The following is a 20,573-nucleotide window of genomic DNA, read 5'->3' on the forward strand; positions in this document are numbered from 1 at the left end:
CTAGGCTCTCCTGCTTCCCTCCTTTTATTAGTGGACAGGTTGGGCTTGATGATCTCAAAGGTCATTTCCAGCCTGGAGGTTCTTGGATTCTCTGATTCTATGAATTCCTGATCCTTTATTCCCAAATACGACACGCTCCGGGCCCTCCCCCATCATCCTGGAGATGCTGATGCTCCTCAGAGCTCGCTCCAGCCTCTTCTCACCCCCTTTACTGAGGTTCTGGACCCCAAACTCCTCCTGGAAGAGGTTCTCACAGCAGTTTGCATCACACCAACCCAGGGATTCTCTGATTCTGTGAATTCCTGATCCTTTCTTTCCTAAATAATGGGAAGCGCTGAGGGACATGGGTTAGTGATTGATGGGGATGGTTGGACTCCATGATCCAGTGGGTCCTTTCCAACCTAGTGACTCTATGATTCGAAATACGACACGCGCCGGGCTCTCCCCCTCAACGTGGAGATGCTGATGCTCCTCGCAGCTCGCTCCATCTCAGCTCCAGCCTCTTCTCACCCCCCTTTGCTGTGGTTCTGGACCCCAAACACCCCCCTGGGACGGGTTCTCGGGGCGTCGTGTCTCTCCTCGTGCCCCGTTCTGCCCCTGGAGCTCCGTGCCCGGAGCTGGGAGGGTGCGGGGCAGCTTGCGTTCCGCGTGCTCGGCCTGGAGCCCGCGATCCCGTAATTGGAAGCAGCTGCTGGGCTGGGGCGACTCCACATCCAGAGGTCACTGAGCTTTTCCTGCAGGATCCAAGCCTGCGGAGGCTTCGGAGGGACCCGGGGTGGCTCCCACCAGGCATCTCCCCATCCTGGGATGGGGCGACCTGGCCTTACATCACTTACCCAAGGGGGATGAGGGCGCTGGAACCCCCCGCTTGCATCCAGGGAGGATGGAAAGGGAGATGTTTACACCGTTCCCCACCCCAAGGACTCCAATTTCTGCTCCCTGGTCGCTCTCGGCTGCTCTTCGCGCTCCCCAGAGTCTCTTGGTGAGGGTCTCTCCCCCCCATCTGGCTTTGCTGCTCTCCTTTCTTCTCCTGGAGCAACATCGCTCATCATCCCGATGGTTTTATATCCCGTATCCGTGCCCGGAGCTGCTCCAGGCGCTGCCTGAGACCCTCTGGCTTCCCCCTGTCCGCAGCCCATCCCGTCTTTTCCCACTGGGATTGATCTTTATAGGATCTTTAAGGCCTCTTCCAACCCAAACCAGTCTGTGAGCGCCCCAGGGAGCCCTGACCCTCTCCCTTTTTTTCTACGCTCCCTATGATTCAATCTTTGCCCCAAAACAAAGCTTTGTCCTGCCCCTAAACCCTCTGTCCTTCTCCTAAACCCTCTGCCCTGGTGCTAAACACTCTCCTCTACTCCTAAACCCTCTGCCCTCCTCCAAAACCCTCTCTCTTCTGCCTAAACCCTCTGCCCTGCCCCTAAACCCTCTGTCCTGCTCCTCAATCCTCTCCCCTGTCCCTAAAACCCCTGCCCTGCTCCTAAAGCCTCTGTCCTGCCCCTAAACCTTCTATCCTGCCCCTAAACCCTCAGCTCTGCCCCTAAACTCTCTATCCTGCCCCTAAACCTTCTATCTTGCCCCTAAACTCTCTCCTGCCCCTAAACCCTCTGCCCTTCTCCTAAACCCCTTGTCCTGCCCCTAAACCCTCTATATTGCCCCTAAACCATCTATGTCCTGCTCCTAAAGTCTCTCCCCTGCTCATAAACCCTCTGTTCCGCTCCTAAACCCAATTCCCTGCTCATAAACCCTCTTCTCTGTTCCTAAACGCTCTGCCCTGCCCCTAAACCCTCTATCTTGTCCCTAAACCCCCTGCCCTGCTCCTAAACCTTCTATCCTGCCCCTAAAGCCTCTATTCTGCCCCTAAACCCAATTCCCTGCCCCTAAACCCTCTGCCCTGCTCCTAAACCCTCTCTGCTGCCTCTAAACCATCTCCCCTGCCCCTAAATCCTCTGCCCTCCCCCTAAAATCTCTCTCCTGCCCCTAAACTCTCTGCTCTGCCCCTAAACTCTCTCTCCTGCCCCTAAACCCACTTCCCTGCTCTTAAACCCTCTGCCTTTCTCCTACTCCCCCTGTCCTGCCTCTAAACCCTCTGCCCTGCTCCTGAAGCCTCTCTCCTGCCCCTAAACTCTGTATCCTGCCCCTAAACCCTCTGTACTTCTCCTAAACCCTCTGTCCTGCTCCCCAACCCTCTCCCCTGCCTCTAACCCCCTCCCCTGTGCTCCTAAATCCACTCCCCTGCTCGTAAACCCCCTGCCCTTCTCCTCATCCCCCTGTTCGGCTCCTAAACTCTCTCTCCTGCCCCTGAACTCTCTATCCTGCCCCTAAACCATCTGCCCTGCCCCTAAACTCTCTCTCCTGCCCCTAACTCTCTATCCTGTCCCTAAACTCTCTGTCCTGCTCCTCAACCCTCTCATCTGCCCCTAAACCCTCTGCCCTGTGCTTCTAAATCCTCTGCCCTCCCCCTAAACCCTCTATCCTGTCCCTGAACCCTTTTCCCTGCTCCTAAACCCTCTATCCTGCCCCTAAACCCACTTCCCTGCTCATAAACCTTATGCCTTTCTCCTAATGCTCCAGTCCTGCCCCTAAACCCCCTGCCCTGCTCCTGGAGCCTCTCTCCTGCCCCTAAACCCTCTGTCCTCCCTCTAAACCCTCTTCCCTGCTCCTAAACCCTCTGCCCTGCCCCTAAACCCTCTGTCCTCCCTCTAAACCCTCTTCCCTGCTCCTAAACCCTCTTCCCTGCTCCTAAACCCTCTTCCCTGCTCCTAAACTCTCTATCCTGCTCCTAAACCCTCTTCCCTGCTCCTAAACCCTCTGTCCTGCCCCTAAACTCTCTCTCCTGCCCCTAAACTCTCCCTCCTGCCCCTAAACTCTCTCTCCTGCCCCTAAACTATCTCCCCTGCTCCTAAACCTTCTATTCTGCCCCTAAACCCACTTCCCTGCTCATAAACCTTCTGCCCTTCTCCTAATCCCCCTGTCCTGCCCCTAAAGCCCCTGCCCTGCTCGAAAACCCTTTGTTCTGTTCCTAAACCCTCTCTGCTGCCCTTAAACTCTCTATCCTGCTCCTAAACTCTCTCTCCTGCTCCTAAACTCTCTATTCTGCCCCTAAACCTCCTTCCCTGCCCCTAAACCTCCTTCCCTGCCCCTAAACCCTCTGCCCTGCCCCTAAACTCTCTATCCTGCCCCTCAACCCTCTGCGCTGCCCCTAAACCTTCTATCTTGCCCCTAAATCCTCTCTCCTGCCCCTAAATCCTCTGCCCTGCCCCTAAACCCTCCGTCCTGCCCCTAAACCCCGCGTCCCGCAGGGATAATGCGGCATCCTTGGAGCGCTGCTCCCCAGGGGTGATGCGGATTCTCGGTGTGAGAGGAGGGCGCGGATTTTCTCGGATGCTGGAAGCCCCAGCACCAAAAAAACACCCTCCCCACTTTTTATACCCTCACTTTTTGATCTTTTCCTCCCTCCCCCAGGCTTTCCCGAGGGAGAATCCATCCCAGCGGCTGCGCTGAGGTGGGAAAGGGAACCCGGGGGAGGAATCCCTGCCAAGCGAGGAGGGTTTTCGCTCCGGTTGAAGGTCCTTTTGGCCGCTCTCGGTCCCCAAACCAGTCCGGGTCCCCCCCTAAAGCTGCCGTCGCGCTCCGGGCCCAGCGGCTTTCAAGCGATTCCAAGAGTGAGCTCATGCTGCCGCCATCCCCGCCGCGCGCCGAGCCTCGTGTGCCGAGGGTCCCCGGCCGCCCCCTCGCCCGTTGGGTTGGCGATGGGGGACGTTGAGCGGTGAGGCCGGTTGGGTGTCGCGGGGGTGTCCGGCGCGTCCGGAGATGATGCCGCGGCCGGGCTCTGCGCTTCCCTCCCCCTCGGCTGCAGTGAAATGGAGCTACGGCAGGGGGAAATGGAGCCAGACGGAGCCAGCGAGGAGACAAAGGAGAGGGAGCAGGGGAGGGTGTGGGACCGACGAGGAGCCAGAGCAGCCGGCGGTTCCGAAGGAGCCTTCCTGCTCCGCCAACGCCGCCTTCCATGGTACCAGCTTGGGGCGTCTCCGCCTGGCCGAGCCCAGCTTGGGTTTTCCCGGCCGTGGGGGCATCCTCGGGACCGCAGCCCCTTGGATTTATTGTTCGTGGGGCGTACGCCCGCTCCGGCTCTGCTGCTCCCTCCCAGGACGCCGGATTGGTGCTGTATGAGGGGTTTTTCTTTTTATTTTTGGCACCGATGTGGTCCTGGAAGGCACCGGGGGCTTGCTGGGCTCTCTCCGAGCCTTTTTTTTTCAGGTTGGAGAGGCTGTGGCTGGTCCAGGAATCCCTGTGCTCTTGCAGACAGCCTGGCTCAGCGGTTAAAGGCGCAGGAACACGCTGCCAGGACGGTGGGTGGCTGGGAAGGAGCCTTCCCGGGGCGAGGAGCAGCCGGGGCGATGGGCACCAGCCGAGAAGCTCGGCCCGTGGCCCCTGTGGGGCTGATCCAGGTCCTGCTCCAGCCCCTGGGGGCCCTTTGCTCCAGCTCATCCTCGCCTCGGGAGGGCTGGGGGACCCAGAGCGGTCGGTGGGGCGTCCTTCTCCATTTCGCTTGGACCGGGTGGTCTTGGAGGTTCCTTCCAAGCTTCGCGATTCCACGGGGTTTTATTTCCGTCCTTCCTTTGCTGCTCCCTCCTCACCAGCATCTTCTGCTCTGCATTCCAGGCAGGATTAAAGCGCAGGAGACCGAGCCCCTGTCTGCTCTGCGGGTCGCAGGCGATGGAGCAGCTGAAGGGTCCCGTGGCGCTTCTCCTGAAGCTGCTGCTGCTGGGGGCGGCGCAGGGCTCGGCCGTCCTGGGCACCTTGGAGCTACAGATCGATGAGGAGCAACCCGCCGGCACCATCATCGGGGACATCAGCGCCGGGCTGCCCCCGGGGACCAGCGCCTACATGTATTTCATCTCGGCCCAGGAGGGCAGCGGCGTCACCACCGACCTGGGCATCGACGAGAACACCGGCATCATCAAAACCGCTCGCGTCCTCGACCGGGAGACCCGGGACCACTACAGCTTCATCGCCGTCACCCCGGAGGGCGTCACCGTAGAGGTGAACATCCAAGTCAACGACATCAACGACCACGCTCCGGCTTTTCCCAAGGAGAAGGGGACCTTCCAGATCCCGGAGCACACGCCCATCGGCAGCCGCTTCCCGCTGGACGCGGCCTTTGACGCCGACAGCGGCCGCCTCAACACGCAGGGCTACGTCATCAAGGGAGGCAACGTGGGGCAGGCCTTCCGCCTGGAGACGCGCCGGGGACCAAACGGGGTCCTCTACCCGGACCTGGTGGTCGGCAACGTCTTGGATCGGGAGAACCGCTCGTCGTACTCGCTGCTGCTGGAAGCCTACGACGGCGGCTCCCCGCCCCGCAGCAGCCAGATGACGTTGGACGTGTCCGTCCAGGACGTCAACGACAACGCTCCCACCTTCAACCAGAGCCGCTACCACACGCTCATCTCCGAGAACCTGAAGCCCGGCAGCAGCATCCTGCAGGTCTTCGCCTCCGACGCGGACGAAGGCGACAACGGGGACGTGGTCTATGAGATCAACCGGCGGCAGAGCGACCCCGACCAGTACTTCACCATCGACTCCCGCACCGGCGTCATCAAGCTCAACAAGGGGCTGGACTACGAGGTGAAGAAGGTGCACGAGCTGGTGGTGCAGGCGAGGGACAGGGCCGTCCACCCCGAGGTCACCACGGCCTTCGTCACCATCCACGTGCGCGACTACAACGACAACCAGCCCACCATGACCATCATCTTCCTGAGCGAGGACGGCTCGCCGCGGATCTCCGAGGGAGCCCAGCCCGGCCAGTACGTGGCTCGCATCTCCGTGTCCGACCCGGACTACGGCGAATACTCCAACGTCAACGTCACGCTGGAGGGAGGCGACGGCAAGTTCGCCCTCACCACCAAGGACAACATCATCTACCTCATCTGCGTGGACCAGCTCCTGGATCGGGAGGAAAGAGACTCCTACGACCTGCGGGTGACGGCGACGGACTCGGGGACGCCGCCACTGCGGGCAGAATCGGCCTTTGTGCTCCAGGTGATGGACGTCAACGACAACCCTCCCCTCTTCGACCAGCAGGAGTACAAGCAGAGCATCCCCGAGGTCGTCTACCCGGGGAGCTTCGTCCTGCAGGTGACGGCGCGGGACAAGGACCAGGGCCCCAACGGGGAGGTGCGATACAGCATCCTGCGCGGCCAGGACGGCCCCTCCAGCTGGTTCTCCATCGACCCGGCCACCGGCATCATCACCACGGCCGCCCCGCTGGATTACGAGAAGGATCCGCAGCCCCAGCTGACCGTGGTGGCCACCGACGGGGGGACCCCGGCCCTCTCGTCCTCCACCGTGGTGCGCGTGGCCCTGCAGGACGTCAATGACAACGAGCCGGTCTTCAAGAGCAACTTCTACAACGTGTCCCTGAAGGAGAACACCCCCGTGGGGACCTGCTTCTTGCAGGTAGGTGCGACGGCTGGGACCGCGCGAGGCTTGGGGTGGGAATTCTGCTGCTTGAAGGTCTTCGGTGTGGTTGTCGTGGCTCCAATGGCCAACGTTGCAGTGGGAATGATGGAACAGAGGACCCCGAGCGAGCCCTGGGTGGCGTCACTGAGACCACGGGGCCACCTCGAGGTGTCCTCTCTGCAAAGCTTGTTGATGGCCTCAAATATTGGGGGCTACGTGCAGGCGTGGAGCTGCTTGTGGGCCGGGAGAAGCGAAACGGAGCTCGGGAACGTGGGTGAGACCTCTGGTAGCGAAGCCGCTGAGTCCTCTCTCCCTGCCCTGTGAGGTCGCTCGCTTAAGTCCGTCAGCGTTTGCGAGGCCGGTGTTGAACAATGGCATTAATTATGCACAATTAGTGGTGTTGAATTAACTGGGAAAGAGCGTCTGCGGGGTTTGAGCCGAGGGACACGCGCCCTGCGCCAACCCTGGTGTGGTGAGAGGATGCAGGAGGAGCTGGAGAGGAGCTCTGGGATTCTGGGGACCCCGAGATGCTCCTCAAATCCTGGGTTGGATTTTGAGCCCCTCAGGACAAGACCTTGAGGGGCTGGAGCGCGTCTGGAGAAGGGAACGGAGCTGGGGAAGGGGCTGGAGAACCAGGGAAGGGGCTGAGGGAGCTGGAGGGGGTTGGTCTGGAGAAGAAGAGGCTGAGGGGAGACCTCATCGCTCTCCGCAGCTCCTGAGAGGAGGTTGAGGTGAGGTGGGTGTCGGTCTCTTCTCCCAAGGGACACGGGATGGGATGAGAACTTCAAGTTGCACCAGGAGGGGTTTTGATTGGATATTGGGAGAAGCTCCGTCATGGAAAGGGTGATGAAGCCCTGGTAGAGGCTGCCCAGGGCGGTGGGGGAGTCTCCGACCCTGGAGGGGTTCAAAACCCACATGATCTTGGCACTTGGGGACAGGATTTAGTGACCACGGAGCAGTTGGGCTGGTGGTTGGACCAGGTTGGAAAGGACCCACTGGATCATCGAGTCCAACCATTCCCATCAACCACTAACCCATGTCCCTCAGCACTTCATCCACCTATTTTTTAACCCCCTCCAGGGTAGGTGACTCAACCCAATGACCCTTTCCATGAAATGTTTTTCCTGATGTAGAGAAGGAACAGGGGCAAGTTGAAGATGGGGCAGATCAAGACCAGGTTGGGGCTTTGAGCAACGTGATTTGGTGGGAGATGGATTGGAACCGGGTGGGCTTTGAGGTCCCGTTCAACCCGAACCACCCCGTGATTCCACGACTCGGATCTGGGGTGGGTCGGGAGGGATTGGAGGGGGAAGCGTGAGCAGGAGAAGCACGACGAGGTGGAAGCTTTGGGTGGGAGAAGGTTTGGGTTTGGTCCGTGGGAGGCAACGCTCCGTGCTGTCCGTGAGTGGGATGGGGACAGGGAGGGGATCAGGAGATGGAGGTGGGGAAGGGTCCGAGGGTGGTGGCACCGGAGCCAGGGTGGGAGCGGAGGAGCCGAGCACGGAGGCTCTTGGCCGCCCCTGACGTGAGGCCCCTCGCTCTCCTCCTCCTCCTCCTCGCTGCCTTCCTGCTCGCTGGGAAGACGTTCTGGAAATGCGATCGGAGATGGCGTCCAGGCTCGTGCCTGGGAGGAGAGGACGGACCTCGGAGGAGCCGGGGCGGGTTGGGGGCGCGGGGCTGGCACGGGCGCCGGTCCCACACGCGGGTGCCAGCGCGCGGTGAGGTCAGTGCCGGCGGCTCCGGGGACGGTGCTGGCGTCGGCCGAGGCGTTGGCCGCGGTTCCGGGCTCTTGGCTCGACCTCGGTGTTTCGTTTGGAGCTGGAGCATCTGGGCCGAGCGCAGGTAACTCCCGCGTGGCCTCGGCACAAAGCAAACATCTCGCGCAGCTGCTGCCGCTTCCGCCGCGCCGGGAAACGCCGGAGGATGGGAAAGGAGAGCAGCCGGGCTGCCGGCTCGGCACGGGGCCGCGGAGAGAGAGAGCCAGGCCCCGGAGCCCTCGGAGAGGACACACCTCGTCCCTGGTCGCCTCAAACCAGGAGGTGCCTTCAGGGTCCATGGTGGCCACCAACGTGTCCCACGGGATCTCCCACATCAGGTTGCCCCGTTTCATAGAATCAGAGAATCACCAGGTTGGAAAGGACCCACCGGATCACGGAGTCCAACCATTCCCATCAATCATTAACCCATGTCCCTCAGCACCTCGTCCACCCGTCCCTCAAACCCCTCCAGGGAAGGGGACTCAACCCCCTCCCTGGGCAGCCTCGGACAGGGACCAATCACCCTTTCCATGAAAAAGTTTTTCCTTATGTCCAGCCTGACCCTCCCCTGGTGGATCTTGAGGCCATTCCCTCTCGTCCTGTCCCCTGTCCCCTGGGAGAAGAGCTCAGCTCCCTCCTCTCCACAACCTCCTCTCAGGGAGTTGCAGAGAGCAATGAGGTCTCCCCTCAGCCTCCTCTTCTCCAGGCTAAACACCCCCAGGGCCCTCAGGCTTGTTCTCCAGCCCCTTCCCCAGCTTCGTTGCTCTTCTCTGGACTCGCTCCAGCCCCTCAACATCCTTCTTGTGGGGAGGACCCAGAACTGACCTCAGGATTCAAGGAGAGGTCTCACCGCAGTTCCCCACGGCATCATCCACGTTGGGTCACGGTGTGCCCCATGGAATCATCCATGTCAAGTCTTCCTGTCTCCCATAGGATCATTCACGTCTGATTGCCAGGTCTTCCATGGGATCATCCGTGTCAGGTCACCCTATGGCAGCACCCGTGTCAAGTTGCCCCATATCCCACAGGATCATCCCCATCAGGAGCAGGGAAGGGATTGTCCCCCTGGTGAGGCCACAGCTCGAATCCTGGGGTCAGTGTTGGCCCCTCACTCCACAAAGGACCTTGAGGGGCTGGAGAGCGTCTGGAGAAGGGAACGGAGCTGGGGAAGAGGCTGGAGAATGAGGGCTGAGGGACGTGGGGCTGTTGAGCCTGGAGAAGAGGAGGTCGGGAGAGACCTCACTGCTCTCTGCAGCTCCTAGAAGGGAGGTTGGAGCCAGGTGGGATTGGGTTCTGCTCCCAAGAACAAGGGATGGATGAGAGGAAACAGCCTCAAGTTGCACCAGGGGAGGTTTAGATCAATTATGAATCCACGACCCCGCGGTTCTGAGCTGAGATTTGGAGGGACTGGCCGCGCGGCACTGGGTTGGGCTCTTGGATAGGAGGATCTGCCTGAAGCCAAGGCTGGATCAGACCACGTCTCCCATCTTCTTGGTGGAGAACCTTGACGGATCACCGGTTCTGCTGCCAAAGGGGCAACTGGAGAGGAGTCGGGGAGCAGCCCCGCGTGGAGCAGCGAGAGGAGCCACTCTCTCCACCTTCGCTGCTGAGGAGAGGGGCGTGAGGGGAGGACATCACGTCAAGCATTCGTTTCTTGGGATGAGGGGCTCAGAGCGAACCCTTTTTTTGACCCTTCGTGGGACACCTGGTGGCCTTCCCCTCCCTGAAACCAGAAGGTGGGACGGGACGGTGGCCGCGAGCTGCTGGGGAGCAGGCGGCACGGGGGGAGCCCCTCGTCCCCGTGACGAGCCCGGGGGTCCCCGAGACGCGGGCTGAGGAGATGCTGGGGAGGCTGTGGGGGAGGCGAGCGCTGCCGTTACCGCCAGAAGAGCTGCGCTCGTTCCAAATTCCTGCGAAAGTTATTTCCTCGCGCTGCCAGCAGCCTCCTCCTGGGCTTGGCACAGCAGCCAGCGCCATGATTAATTCAAGTAGCATTTCCCCTGGAGCTGCAGCAGCTTTTCCACTGCAGCCGAGAGGCCCCAGCCCCTCGATCTCCTCTTCCCCTCCGCGCTCCGCTCCACCCCCAGCCCCCTCGCAGCTGCCCCGGCTCCCTCGGCTCCAGCTCCATCCTCCTCCGGGTCCTCCTTCCCCCTCCTGCCTGGTGGCCCCCAAAGCTCCCACTCCCCTCCTGGAGCCCCCCAGCATCTCTCCTTTTCTCAGCACCCCCTGGTTCCTGGGGTTCCTGCTCAACCAGGACCCTCCGCTCTGTCCCCACAGGGATGCTCCAGCCACTTCCCCATCCCGGCGTTGTTCCCCTGTTGGGGTCCTTCACCTCGTGATGCCCTGAGCCCCCGTCTCACCCCCACGTGTCCCACCTCGCTGGGCACCCGGTGGCGTCACCCACGTCGTGTCCCACAGGATCCCCCAGCTCAGGTCTCCCCGTGTCCCGTAGGATCATCCACGTGCGGTTGCCTTGTGTCCCGTGGGATGATCCACATCCATCAGGTCACCCCGTGTCCCACCTCACTGGGCACGTCTTCTCCGTATGTGCCCAGGGGGCCAAGGAGGCCAAGGGCATCTTGGCTTGGAGCAGCCCCGGCGTGGCCAGCAGGGCCAGGGAGGTTCTTCTCCCTCTGGGGAGACCCAACCTCGAATCCTGGGGTCAGTGCTGGGTCCTTCACTCCAAGAAAGACCTTGAGGGGCTGGAGCGAGTCTGGAGAAGGGAACGGAGCTGGGGAAGGGGCTGGAGAACAAGCCTGAGGGCCCTGGGGGTGTTTATCCTGGAGAAGAGGAGGCTGAGGGGAGACCTCATTGCTCTCTGCAACTCCCTGAGAGGAGGTTGTGGAGAGGAGGGAGCTGGGCTCTTCTCCCAAGGGACAGGGGACAGGACGAGAGGGAACGGCCTCAAGCTCCACCCGGAGAAGTTCGGGATGGAAATTCTTCACGGAAAGGGTCACTGGGAGCTGGTAGAATCTGCCCAGGGAGGTGGTTGATTCACCTTCCCTGGAGGTGTTTACGGGACGGGTGGACGAGGCTCTGAGGGACACGGGTTAGTGATTGATGGGACTTGATGGACTTGATGACCCGGTGGGTCTTTTCCAACCTGGTGATTCTCTGATTCTCTGATTCCATGATTCCATGTGCAATCCCTGCTCGAGCTCTCCCACCACCCTGGTTTGGGGTTCTCCTTGGTGCCCACCAGGATGCAGGGACCCGGCTCTTCCTCCCCCACCTCGAGCACTCACCCTCTGCAGAGACTGAGCTTCCTCACCTTGCTCCAGCCCAGAATCCTTGTGTGTCCTGCTGGGGCTCCCAGTGCCCCCCAGCTCCCCACCGCGGCGCCTGTTCCACCTCCACCTGGGTTCCTGCGTGTGAACTTTGCTCCCAGCCTTCTCCAAACCTTGATCACCTCAACCCGCGTGGTCACAGAACCCTGGAATCTTGGATTCCTTGAGGTTGGAAAAACCCTTCAAGCTCATCCAGTCCAACCACTTCGTGGCCACCCATCCCTGTCCCCAAGCACCACGGACACATGGATTTTGAACCCCTCCAGGGATGGAGACTCCATCACGGCCCTGGGAAGCCTCTGTGGGGTTTCACCACTCTTTCCATGAAGGAATTTCTCCCATTATCCAACCTAAACCTCCCCTGGTGCAACTTGAGGTCGTTAACTCTCATCCGTCCCTCATTTCTTGGGAGCAGAGCCCGATCCCACTTGGCTCCAACCTCCTTTCTGGGAGCTGAGGAGAGCGAGGAGGTCTCCCCTCAGCCTCCTCTTCTCCAGACCGAACACCTCCAGCCCCCTGGGCCCCTTCCCTGGTTCTCCAGCCCCTTCCCCAGCTCTCCGGACGCTCTCCAGCCCCTCAAGGTCCTTCTTGTCCTGAGGGCCCCAAAGCTCAAGGCAGGATTCGAGGTTCAGCCTCCTCGGCGCCCAGCGCGGAGGGACGATCCCTTCCCAACATCCCTGCTGGTGTCTGAGATGGAACCGCTTCCCCTCCTCCTCCGAACTAAGGGATTTACACCCTCCTCCTCAGGATCCAACCCCTGGAGCTGCGCCCGAGGCTTCCCCCGCGTCCTCGGCTCTGACCCTCGCGTGTGCCGAGGGGCCAAACCCTGACCCCGCTGCCTCCCCTGAGGCCGGAGTCGAGCCGGAGGCCGGGACGCAGCCGGGAGCCGGAGTTGGCTCCCGAAATAACCTCGGTGGCCGCTCCCCGTGGCTGCTTTTAGCCACGGAGCAGCTGTGCCAGGGCTGGGGAGGGCAGGGGGCTGGCACGCCGGCCCAGGGCGCCGTGCGTGGGAGCGCTGACCACACTGGCGCCAGCCTCCCCGCCTCTCCCACCGAGAACCGTCACGCCGAGGGGAGGGAGCCCAGAGCCAGATGTTTGCCAAAGCCACAGCCGAACATGTGCGGAGCAGAGATCCAGCCGGGGCGGCGGTGGGGAGGGAGAGCGAGGATGGAGCTGCCGAGGAGCTCGGTCCCTTTAGAGAATCACAGAATCACCAGGTTGGGAAGGACCCACCGGATCATGGAGTCCAACCATCCCCATCAATCACTAACCCATGTCCCTCAGCACCTCGTCCACCCGTCCCTGAAACCCCTCCAGGGCAGGTGACTCAACCCCCTCCCTGGGCAGCCTCGGACAGGGACCAATGACCCTTCCCGTGAAATATTTCATCCTGATGTCCAGCCTGACCCTCCCCTGGTGGAGCTTGAGGCCATTCCCTCTCGTCCTGTCCCCTGTCCCTTGGGAGAAGAGCCCAGCTCCCTCCTCTCCACAACCTCCTCTCAGGGAGTTGGAGAGAGCAATGAGGTCTCCCCTCAGCCTCCTCTTCTCCAGGATAAACACCCCCAGGGCCCTCAGGCTTGTTCTCCAGCCCCTTCCCCAGCTTCTCTGCTCTTCTCTGGACTCGCTCCTGAGCCTCAACATCCTTTTTGTGGGGAGGACCCAGAACTGACCCCAGGATTCGAGGTTGGGTCTCCCCAGAGGGAGAAGAACCTCCCTGGCCCTGCTGGCCACGCCGTGTCTGATCCAAGCCAAGATGCCCTTGGCCTCCTTGGCCCCCTGGGCCCTGCTGGCTCCTGTTCAACCAACACCCCCAGGTCCTTCTCCTCCAGGCACTTTCCAGCCAGACTTCTTCTAGTCTGGAGCTGCCCAGGGTTGTTGTGCCCCAAGGGCAGGACCTGGCATTTGGCCTCATTGAGCCTCCTCCCATTAATGGGTTGGGTTGGAAAAGGTCTCTAAGATCATTAATTCCAGCCATCATGGAACGGTTTGGGTTAGAAGGGACCTCAAAGCCAATCCCATTCCACCCCCTGCCATGGGCACGGACACCTCCCACTGGATCAGGGGCTCCAAGCTCCATCCAACCCAGTCTTTGACCCCTCCAGGGACGGGGCAGCCACCCCTGCTCTGGGCAGCCGGGGCCTCCCCTCCCTCAGAGGGAAGAATTCCTTCCTCCAGTCTCGTCTCAGTCTCCCCACGTTGAGCTTAATCCCATTCCCGCAATCCCTCTCCTAAACCCATCCACCAGATTACTTAGGATTAGTCCCTCATTAGCACTAATTAGGTCGGTCACCACAACACAAACAAGATCAAGCCAAGCTTCACCCATCCCGGTCCCCGTGGGGCGCCAGGAGAGGGGTATCAAGCTTCGAGCTTGAACATCCAGCTGCCTTTCTCCTTTTTATGAGGTATTTTTTCCTCCCTGGCGTTGCAGATGGAGGTGGCCACAAGGGTGGGTGAAGCAGATAATGAAGGAATGTGCCCTCGCTCTCCAGGGTGTTAAATTACGAAGACCCTTATCATCTGGAGTCGCCCATCAGTGGTGACTCCACCACCGCCTGGTGCTGGGGGATAATAAACGAGGCTGAAGTGCTGGGGAGATAAGGACCAACGGTCCCATCTCTCAGAGCTCCCTCTGCTCGTTCCAGCATAGGATGGACCTTGTTTCAGGTCCCCGTTTCACTTCTGGGTCTTGCACCTTGATGCCTTCCACCATCCGTCTCCTCATCGTGTCTCAGGACGTTGCTCCACACGGGATGTTCCCCTCGCCGGCTCCTCCGAGTGGCCACAAACACTCTCCAAGAGGAGTCATTCCATGACTCTCCCAGGATCCAAAGTTTGGATGACGAGGGCAGATCCTCAGGATGTCCTTGTGGCCTTTCCTGAAGTCGGGGGAGCAATAGCTGGATCATAGAGTCGTGGGATGGTTTGGGATGAAAGGGGCTTCAAAGCTTCTCCAGTTCCATGGGCAGGGACACCTCCCACTGGAGCAGGGGCTCCAAGCCCCATCCAACCTGGCCTTGAGGACCTCATGGACCCATGGGTTGGGTTGGAAGGGACCTCCAAGCCCACCCAGATCCACAGGCAGGGACACCTCCCACTGGATCTTGTTGCTTGAGATCATCTCCGTGGCCTCCTCTGGACCTGCTCCAACAGATCCACGTCCTTCCTGTGGCTGCCCCATCCCTGGAGGGGTTCAAGGCCAGGTTGGATGGGGCTTGGAGCCCCTGATCCAGTGGGAGGTGTCCCTGCCCATGGGGTTGGAATTGGATGGACTTTGCAGCCCCTTCCAACCCAAACGGTTCCATCATTCCGTGATTCCATGAAATGGGTCCCTGTCCAGCCTTTCACTAGCGATGCAAGGGTAGAAGCTCTTCCTGGGACCTTCAGTTTTTCAACCCCTCTTGGACTCTGACCTCGCGACCCCATCGCTCCGTGTCTGGGCAGTGGTTTGAGGTTCCTCCTTCTCCGTAGCTGCTGCGTCTCCCTCCCATCTGCTGCGTCCACGTTGCAGCTTAGCCCTGAGGTCCCTGCTTAGCCAAGACCATCTGCTGAGACGTCTCCGTGTTTTCCTGACGGCTGAGCTGCTCTCCTGCCTGGAGGACACCGTCCTGATGTCCTGCCAGCTTCCCTGAGCATCCTCAGCCTTCTGAGCTGCCTCCCACCTCCCCTGAGCAACCCAAAGTCTTGCTTGAAGTCCAGATCTCTAGTTCTCCTTCCTCGCTCCTGAAACGATGGAGAGGAGGGAGCTGGGCTCTTCTCCCAAGGGCCAGGGGACAGGACGAGAGGGAATGGCCTCAAGCTCCACCAGGGGAGGGTCAGGCTGGAAAATTTTCATGGAAAGGGTCACTGGGAGCTGGTGGAATCTGCCCAGGGAGGGGGTTGAGTCCCCTTCCCTGGAGGGGTTTAAGGGACGGGTGGACGAGGCGCTGAGGGACATGGGTTAGGGATTGATGGGGATGGTTGGACTCGATGATCCGATGGGTCTCTTCCAACCTGGTGATTCCATGATTCTTTGATTCCATGATGCTGCTGTCTCGCTCACACTGGGCTCCTGATCACCATCACTTCATGGTCGCCGCAGCCAAGGCTCCTGCTGGTTGTCGTCTCCTCAGTTCTCCCTTGGTAGGAAGGAACAGATCCAGCTGCGTGTCAACCCTGGTTGACATGGAGCTGTTGGAGCAGCTGCAGAGGAGGCCACGGAGATGATCCAAGGACTGGAGAACCTCCTGTAAGCCAGGCTGAAAGAGCTGGTGTTGTTCATCCTGGAGAACAGAAGGTTCCATGGAGACCTTAGAGCAGCTTCCAGTAGGGAAAGGGGCTCCAGGGAAGCTGTGGAGGGGCTCTGGGTCAGGGAGTACAGGGATGGGACAGGGGGAGCTGTTTTGAGCTGCAAGAGGGGAGATTGAGATGAGACGTTATGGAGAAATGTTCTCCTGGGAGGGTGGGGAGGCCCTGGACCAGGTTGCCCAGAGCAGTGGTGGCTGCCCCATCCCTGGAGGGGTTGAAGGCCACGTTGGATGGAGAACTAGGAAAGGTCTCCCTTGGGTGGGTCCTCCCCTCCATGAAGCTGTGGATCCCTGGGATGGAGAACTGGGAAGAGGCTTCCTTGGGCCATTCTTCCCCTCCATGGAGCTGTGGATCCCTGGGATGGAGAACAGGGAAGAGGCTCCCTTGGGAGGTGCCTCCCCTCCATGGTGCTGTGGATCCCTGGGATGGAGAACTGGGTAGGGTCTCTCTTGGGCCATTCTTCCCCTCCATGGAGTTGTGGATCCTTAGGATGGAGAACTGGGAAGGGACTTTCTTGGCCCACTACTCCCCTCCATGGAGCTTTGGATCCCTGGTATGAAGAACTGCGAAGGGGTCTCTCTTGAGACGTTCCTCCCCCCCACGGAGCTGTGGATCCTTGGGTGGAACTGGGAAGGGGTCTCTTGGGTGGTTCCTCCTCTCCATGGAGCTGTGGATCCCTGGGATGGAGAGCTGGGAAAAGACTCCCTTGGGCCATTCCTCCTCTCCCTGGAGTTGTGGATCCCTGGGATGGAGAGCTGGGAAGAGGCTCCCTTGGGAGGTGCCTCCCCTCCATGGAGCTTTGGATCCCTGGGATGGAGAACTGGGTAGGGTCTCTCTTGGGCCATTCCTTCATCCATGGAGCTGTGGATCCCTAGGATGGAGAACTGGGAAGGGACTTTCTTGGTCCATTACTCCCCTCCATGGAGCTTTGGATCCCTGGGATGAAGAACTGGGAAGGGGTCTCCTGAGTGATGACTGGAGCTGTGGATCCCTGGGATGGAGAACTGGGAAGAGGCTCCCTTGGGCCATTCCTCCCCTCCATGGAGCTGTGGATCCTTAGGATGGAGAACTGGGAAGGGGGCTCTCTTGGGCTATTCCTTCATCCATGGAGCTGTGGATCAGTGCGATGGAGAACTGGGAAGGGGATATCTGGGATGCTTCATCCCATCCCTCGGGTGCAGAGCAGACGTTCGCGGGGCCGGAGCTCCCATCTCCTCCTGCTTTATTCCTCCTCCCTTGGCCGTTGCCTCCACGCTCTCCGGTCGTTCCTCCAGCCCCACAGACGCGTGGTTGAGGTTGGGGGCCCTCCTGACGGAAGGAGCCCCCAGCTGGGCCCTTTCCTTGGCGCTCGCGCCACGTTCCTGCTCCGCTGGCTGCCGGGAGCCGAGGCCCCAGCGCCGCTGCGGGGAGGAGCTGCGGCTGACGAGCCCTGAACTCCACTTCACCCGGACCTGGCCCAGCTGCCTCCCTCCTGGCTCCAGCCTCCGGCTTTGTTCTCCGCGCACGGAGCTCCCAGCTGCTGGAGGAGCCTTCGGCAGCGACGCTGCGGTCAGCGGGACGGAGGTGGATTCTGCTGATCCAGAGCTTTGCGAGGAGACCACGAGGAACTGGAGAAGGTTTCATAGATAGAATCATAGAATCATAGAATCACCAGGTTGGAAAAGTCCCACTGGATCATGAGTCCAACCATTCCCATCAAACACTAACCCGTGTCCCTCAGCACCTCGTCCACCCGTCCCTTAAACCCCTCCAGGGAAGGGGACTCAACCCCCTCCCTGTTCCAGTGCCCAGTGACCCTTTCCATGAAATATTTCATCCTGATGTCCAGCCTGACCCTCCCCTGGTGGAGCTTGAGGCCGTTCCCTCTCGTCCTGTCCCCTGTCCCTTGGGAGAAGAGCCCAGCTCCCTCCTCTCCACAACCTCCTCTCAGGGAGTTGCAGAGAGCAGTGAGGTCTCCCCTCAGCCTCCTCTTCTCCAGGATAAACACCCCCAGGGCCCTCAGGCTTGTTCTCCAGCCCCCTCACCAGCTTCGTTGCTCTTCTCTGGACTCGCTCCAGAGAGTTTTAATCCTCCTGATTCATCCGTGACTTCTAATTCCACCCTTTGTGCTCCCTCGGTGCTAATTCCACTCCCGTGCTCCGGCTCGGAGTGTCACAGGGCAGAGTCACCCCTGGTCATGGGGTTGATGGGACCAGCGGGATGAGGGTCAACCACGCTGAGCGCCGGGTCCTGCGCTGGGGCCACATCAACCCCGAGCAGCTCCGGGGTTTGGGAAGAAGCTCCTTGGAGGAGAAGGACCTGGGGGTGCTGAGTGGCAGCAGCTGAACGTGAGCCAGCGGTGACCCAGGAGGCCAAGAGGCCACCAGCATCTGGCTTGGATCAGCCCTGGGGTGGCCAGCAGGAGCAGGGAAGGGATTGTCCCCCTGGTGAGGACAAACCTCGACTCCTGGGGTCAGTTCTGGGTCCTTCACTCCAAGAAAGACCTTGAGGGGCTGGAGCGAGTCTGGAGAAGGGAACGGAGCTGGGGAAGGGGCTGGAGAACAGGGGAAGGGGCTGAGGGACCTGGAGGGGGTCGGTCTGGAGAAGGGGAGGCTGAGGGGAGACCTCATTGCTCTCTCCAACTCCCTGAAAGGAGGTTGTGGAGAGGAGGGAGCTGGGCTCTTCTCCCAAGGGACAGGGGACAGGACGAGAGGGAATGGCCTCAAGCTCCACCAGGGGAGGGTCAGGCTGGACATCAGGATGAAATCTTTCCCGGAAAGCGTCATTGGTCCCTGTCCGAGGCTGCCCAGGGAGGGGGTTGAGTCCCCTTCCCTGGAGGGGATTAAGGGACGGGTGGACGAGGCTCTGAGGGACATGGGTTAGGGATTGATGGGAATGGTTGGACTCCATGATCCAGTGAGTCTCTTCCAACCTGGTGATTCTGTGATTCTATGAACTCTCCTCTGAGCTGCTGGTCCTGCTCATGATGTGGCTAGTGGTCTTCTCTGCTGGCTGGTGGTCTCCTCTGAGGTGCTGGTCCTGCTTTTGTAGTGGCTGGAGGTCTTACCTGAGATGCTGGTCCAGCTCGTGGTGTGGCTGGTGGTCTCCGTTGACGGTGGCCCCACTCATGTCCTCCCTTCCCTCCCTTAGGTGACGGCCACGGACGCCGACAGTGGCGCCTTCGGCTCCGTTTCCTACTCGCTGGGCTCGGGCCTGGGCAGCGTCGTCCCCTCGCAGTTCCGCGTCGAGAAGCACTCGGGGCAGCTCTGCACCGCGGAGCCCCTGGACCGCGACGAGGGCGCCGCCGCCTACGACTTCACCGTCACGGCCGTCGACGGGGTGAGCGGCCGCGGGGATGCGGCTCTGAGCCCGGGATCCTCGCGTCGCCCCTCTCTCCCTGACCTCTGGTCCTTCCGCAGGGCGGGTTGAACTCCATGGTGTACGTCAAGGTCTTCCTGGAGGACGTCAACGACAACCGCCCCGTGTTCTACCCGCTGGACTACGCGGCGAGCATCAGCACCAAGAGCATGCCCGGCACGGCCGTGCTGCGCGTCGCCGCCCACGACAAGGACCAGGGGCCGCACGGAAAGGTCACCTACAGCATCGTCCAGGGCAACTCACCCCCGCTCTTCACCCTCAACAAGGACACGGGTGAGAGGGGGGACCGGGGCAGGAGGACGCGGGTGAGGGGAGGAGCAGATGCAGGGTCACTGCTCAGCCATCCCGGCCACCAGAGCGCTTCATCTTCAGAGCTGGGTCCAGCCCCGGTCAACGTCTTCATCAATGACCTGGGTGAAGGCATCGAGGGCACCCTGAGCAAGTTTGGGGATGACACTGAGCTGGGTGGATCTGCTGGAGGGTTTGAGGGTCTCCAGAGGGATCTGAACAGGCTGGATCCATGGGCTGAGACCAACGGGATGAGGTTTGACCAGGACCTTGGGGCACAACAACCCTGAGCAGCTCCAGCCGAGGAGAAGGCTGGCTGGAAAGTGCCTGGAGGAGAAGGACGTGGGGGGGTTGGTTGAACAGGAGCCAGCAGGGGCCCAGGGGGCCAAGGAGGCCAAGGGCATCTTGGCTTGGATCAGCCCCGGCGTGGCCAGCAGGGCCAGGGAGGTTCTTCTCCCTCTGGTGAGACCAAACCTCGAATCCTGGGGTCAGTGCTGGGTCCTCCCCACAAGAAGGATGTTGAGGCTCTGGAGTGAGTCCAGAGAAGAGCAACGAAGCTGGGGAAGGGGCTGGAGAACAAGTCTGAGGGCCCTGGGGGTGTTTATCCTGGAGAAGAGGAGGCTGAGGGGAGACCTCATTGCTCTCTGTAGCTCCTGAAATGGAGGTCGGAGCAGGTGGGGTCAAGCTCTTCTCCAAAGGAACAAGGGATGGAGGAAAGGAAATGGCCTCAGGTTGTGCCGTTTGAATTGAACATCCCCTGATATCCAATCTAACCCTCCCCTGGTGCAACTTGAGGCCGTTCCTCTCATCCATGCCTTGTTCCTTTGGAGAAGAAACCAGCACCCACCTCACCACAAACTCCTTTCCAGGAGCTGTGGAGAGCAATGAGGTCTCCCCTCAGCCTCTTATCCAAACTGAACCTTCAAGGTGCCTCAGCCCCTTCCCTGGTTCTCCAGCCCCTTCCCCAGCCCCGTTCCCTTCCCTAGACACTCTTCAGCCCCTCAAGGTCTTTCTTTGGGTGAGGAACCCAGAACTGACCCCAGGATTCAAGGTTTGTCCTTACCAGGAGGACAATCCCTTCCCTGCTCCTATCGGCCACCCCATGGCTGATCCAAGCCAGGTGCTGGTGGCCTCT

At 60.6% G+C, this 20,573-nt stretch overlaps 1 protein-coding gene across 1 annotated transcript in view; it reads left to right on the forward strand.

The window, feature by feature from the left end:
- The window catches only part of DCHS1 (dachsous cadherin-related 1), a 54,861-nt gene that overhangs the window by 1,910 nt on the left and 32,378 nt on the right, over nt 1-20,573 (forward strand). Inside the window, exons 2-4 of the mRNA XM_069881673.1 lie at nt 4,663-6,459; nt 18,923-19,111; nt 19,192-19,423. Coding sequence (XP_069737774.1) covers nt 4,717-6,459; nt 18,923-19,111; nt 19,192-19,423 — 2,164 coding nt within the window. The 5' untranslated portion in view covers nt 4,663-4,716. The remainder of the gene's footprint in view (nt 1-4,662; nt 6,460-18,922; nt 19,112-19,191; nt 19,424-20,573) is intronic.

The sequence above is a fragment of the Phaenicophaeus curvirostris genome, unplaced genomic scaffold (genome assembly GCF_032191515.1).
Source record: "Phaenicophaeus curvirostris isolate KB17595 unplaced genomic scaffold, BPBGC_Pcur_1.0 scaffold_59, whole genome shotgun sequence".
Lineage (NCBI taxonomy): Eukaryota > Metazoa > Chordata > Aves > Cuculiformes > Cuculidae > Phaenicophaeus > Phaenicophaeus curvirostris.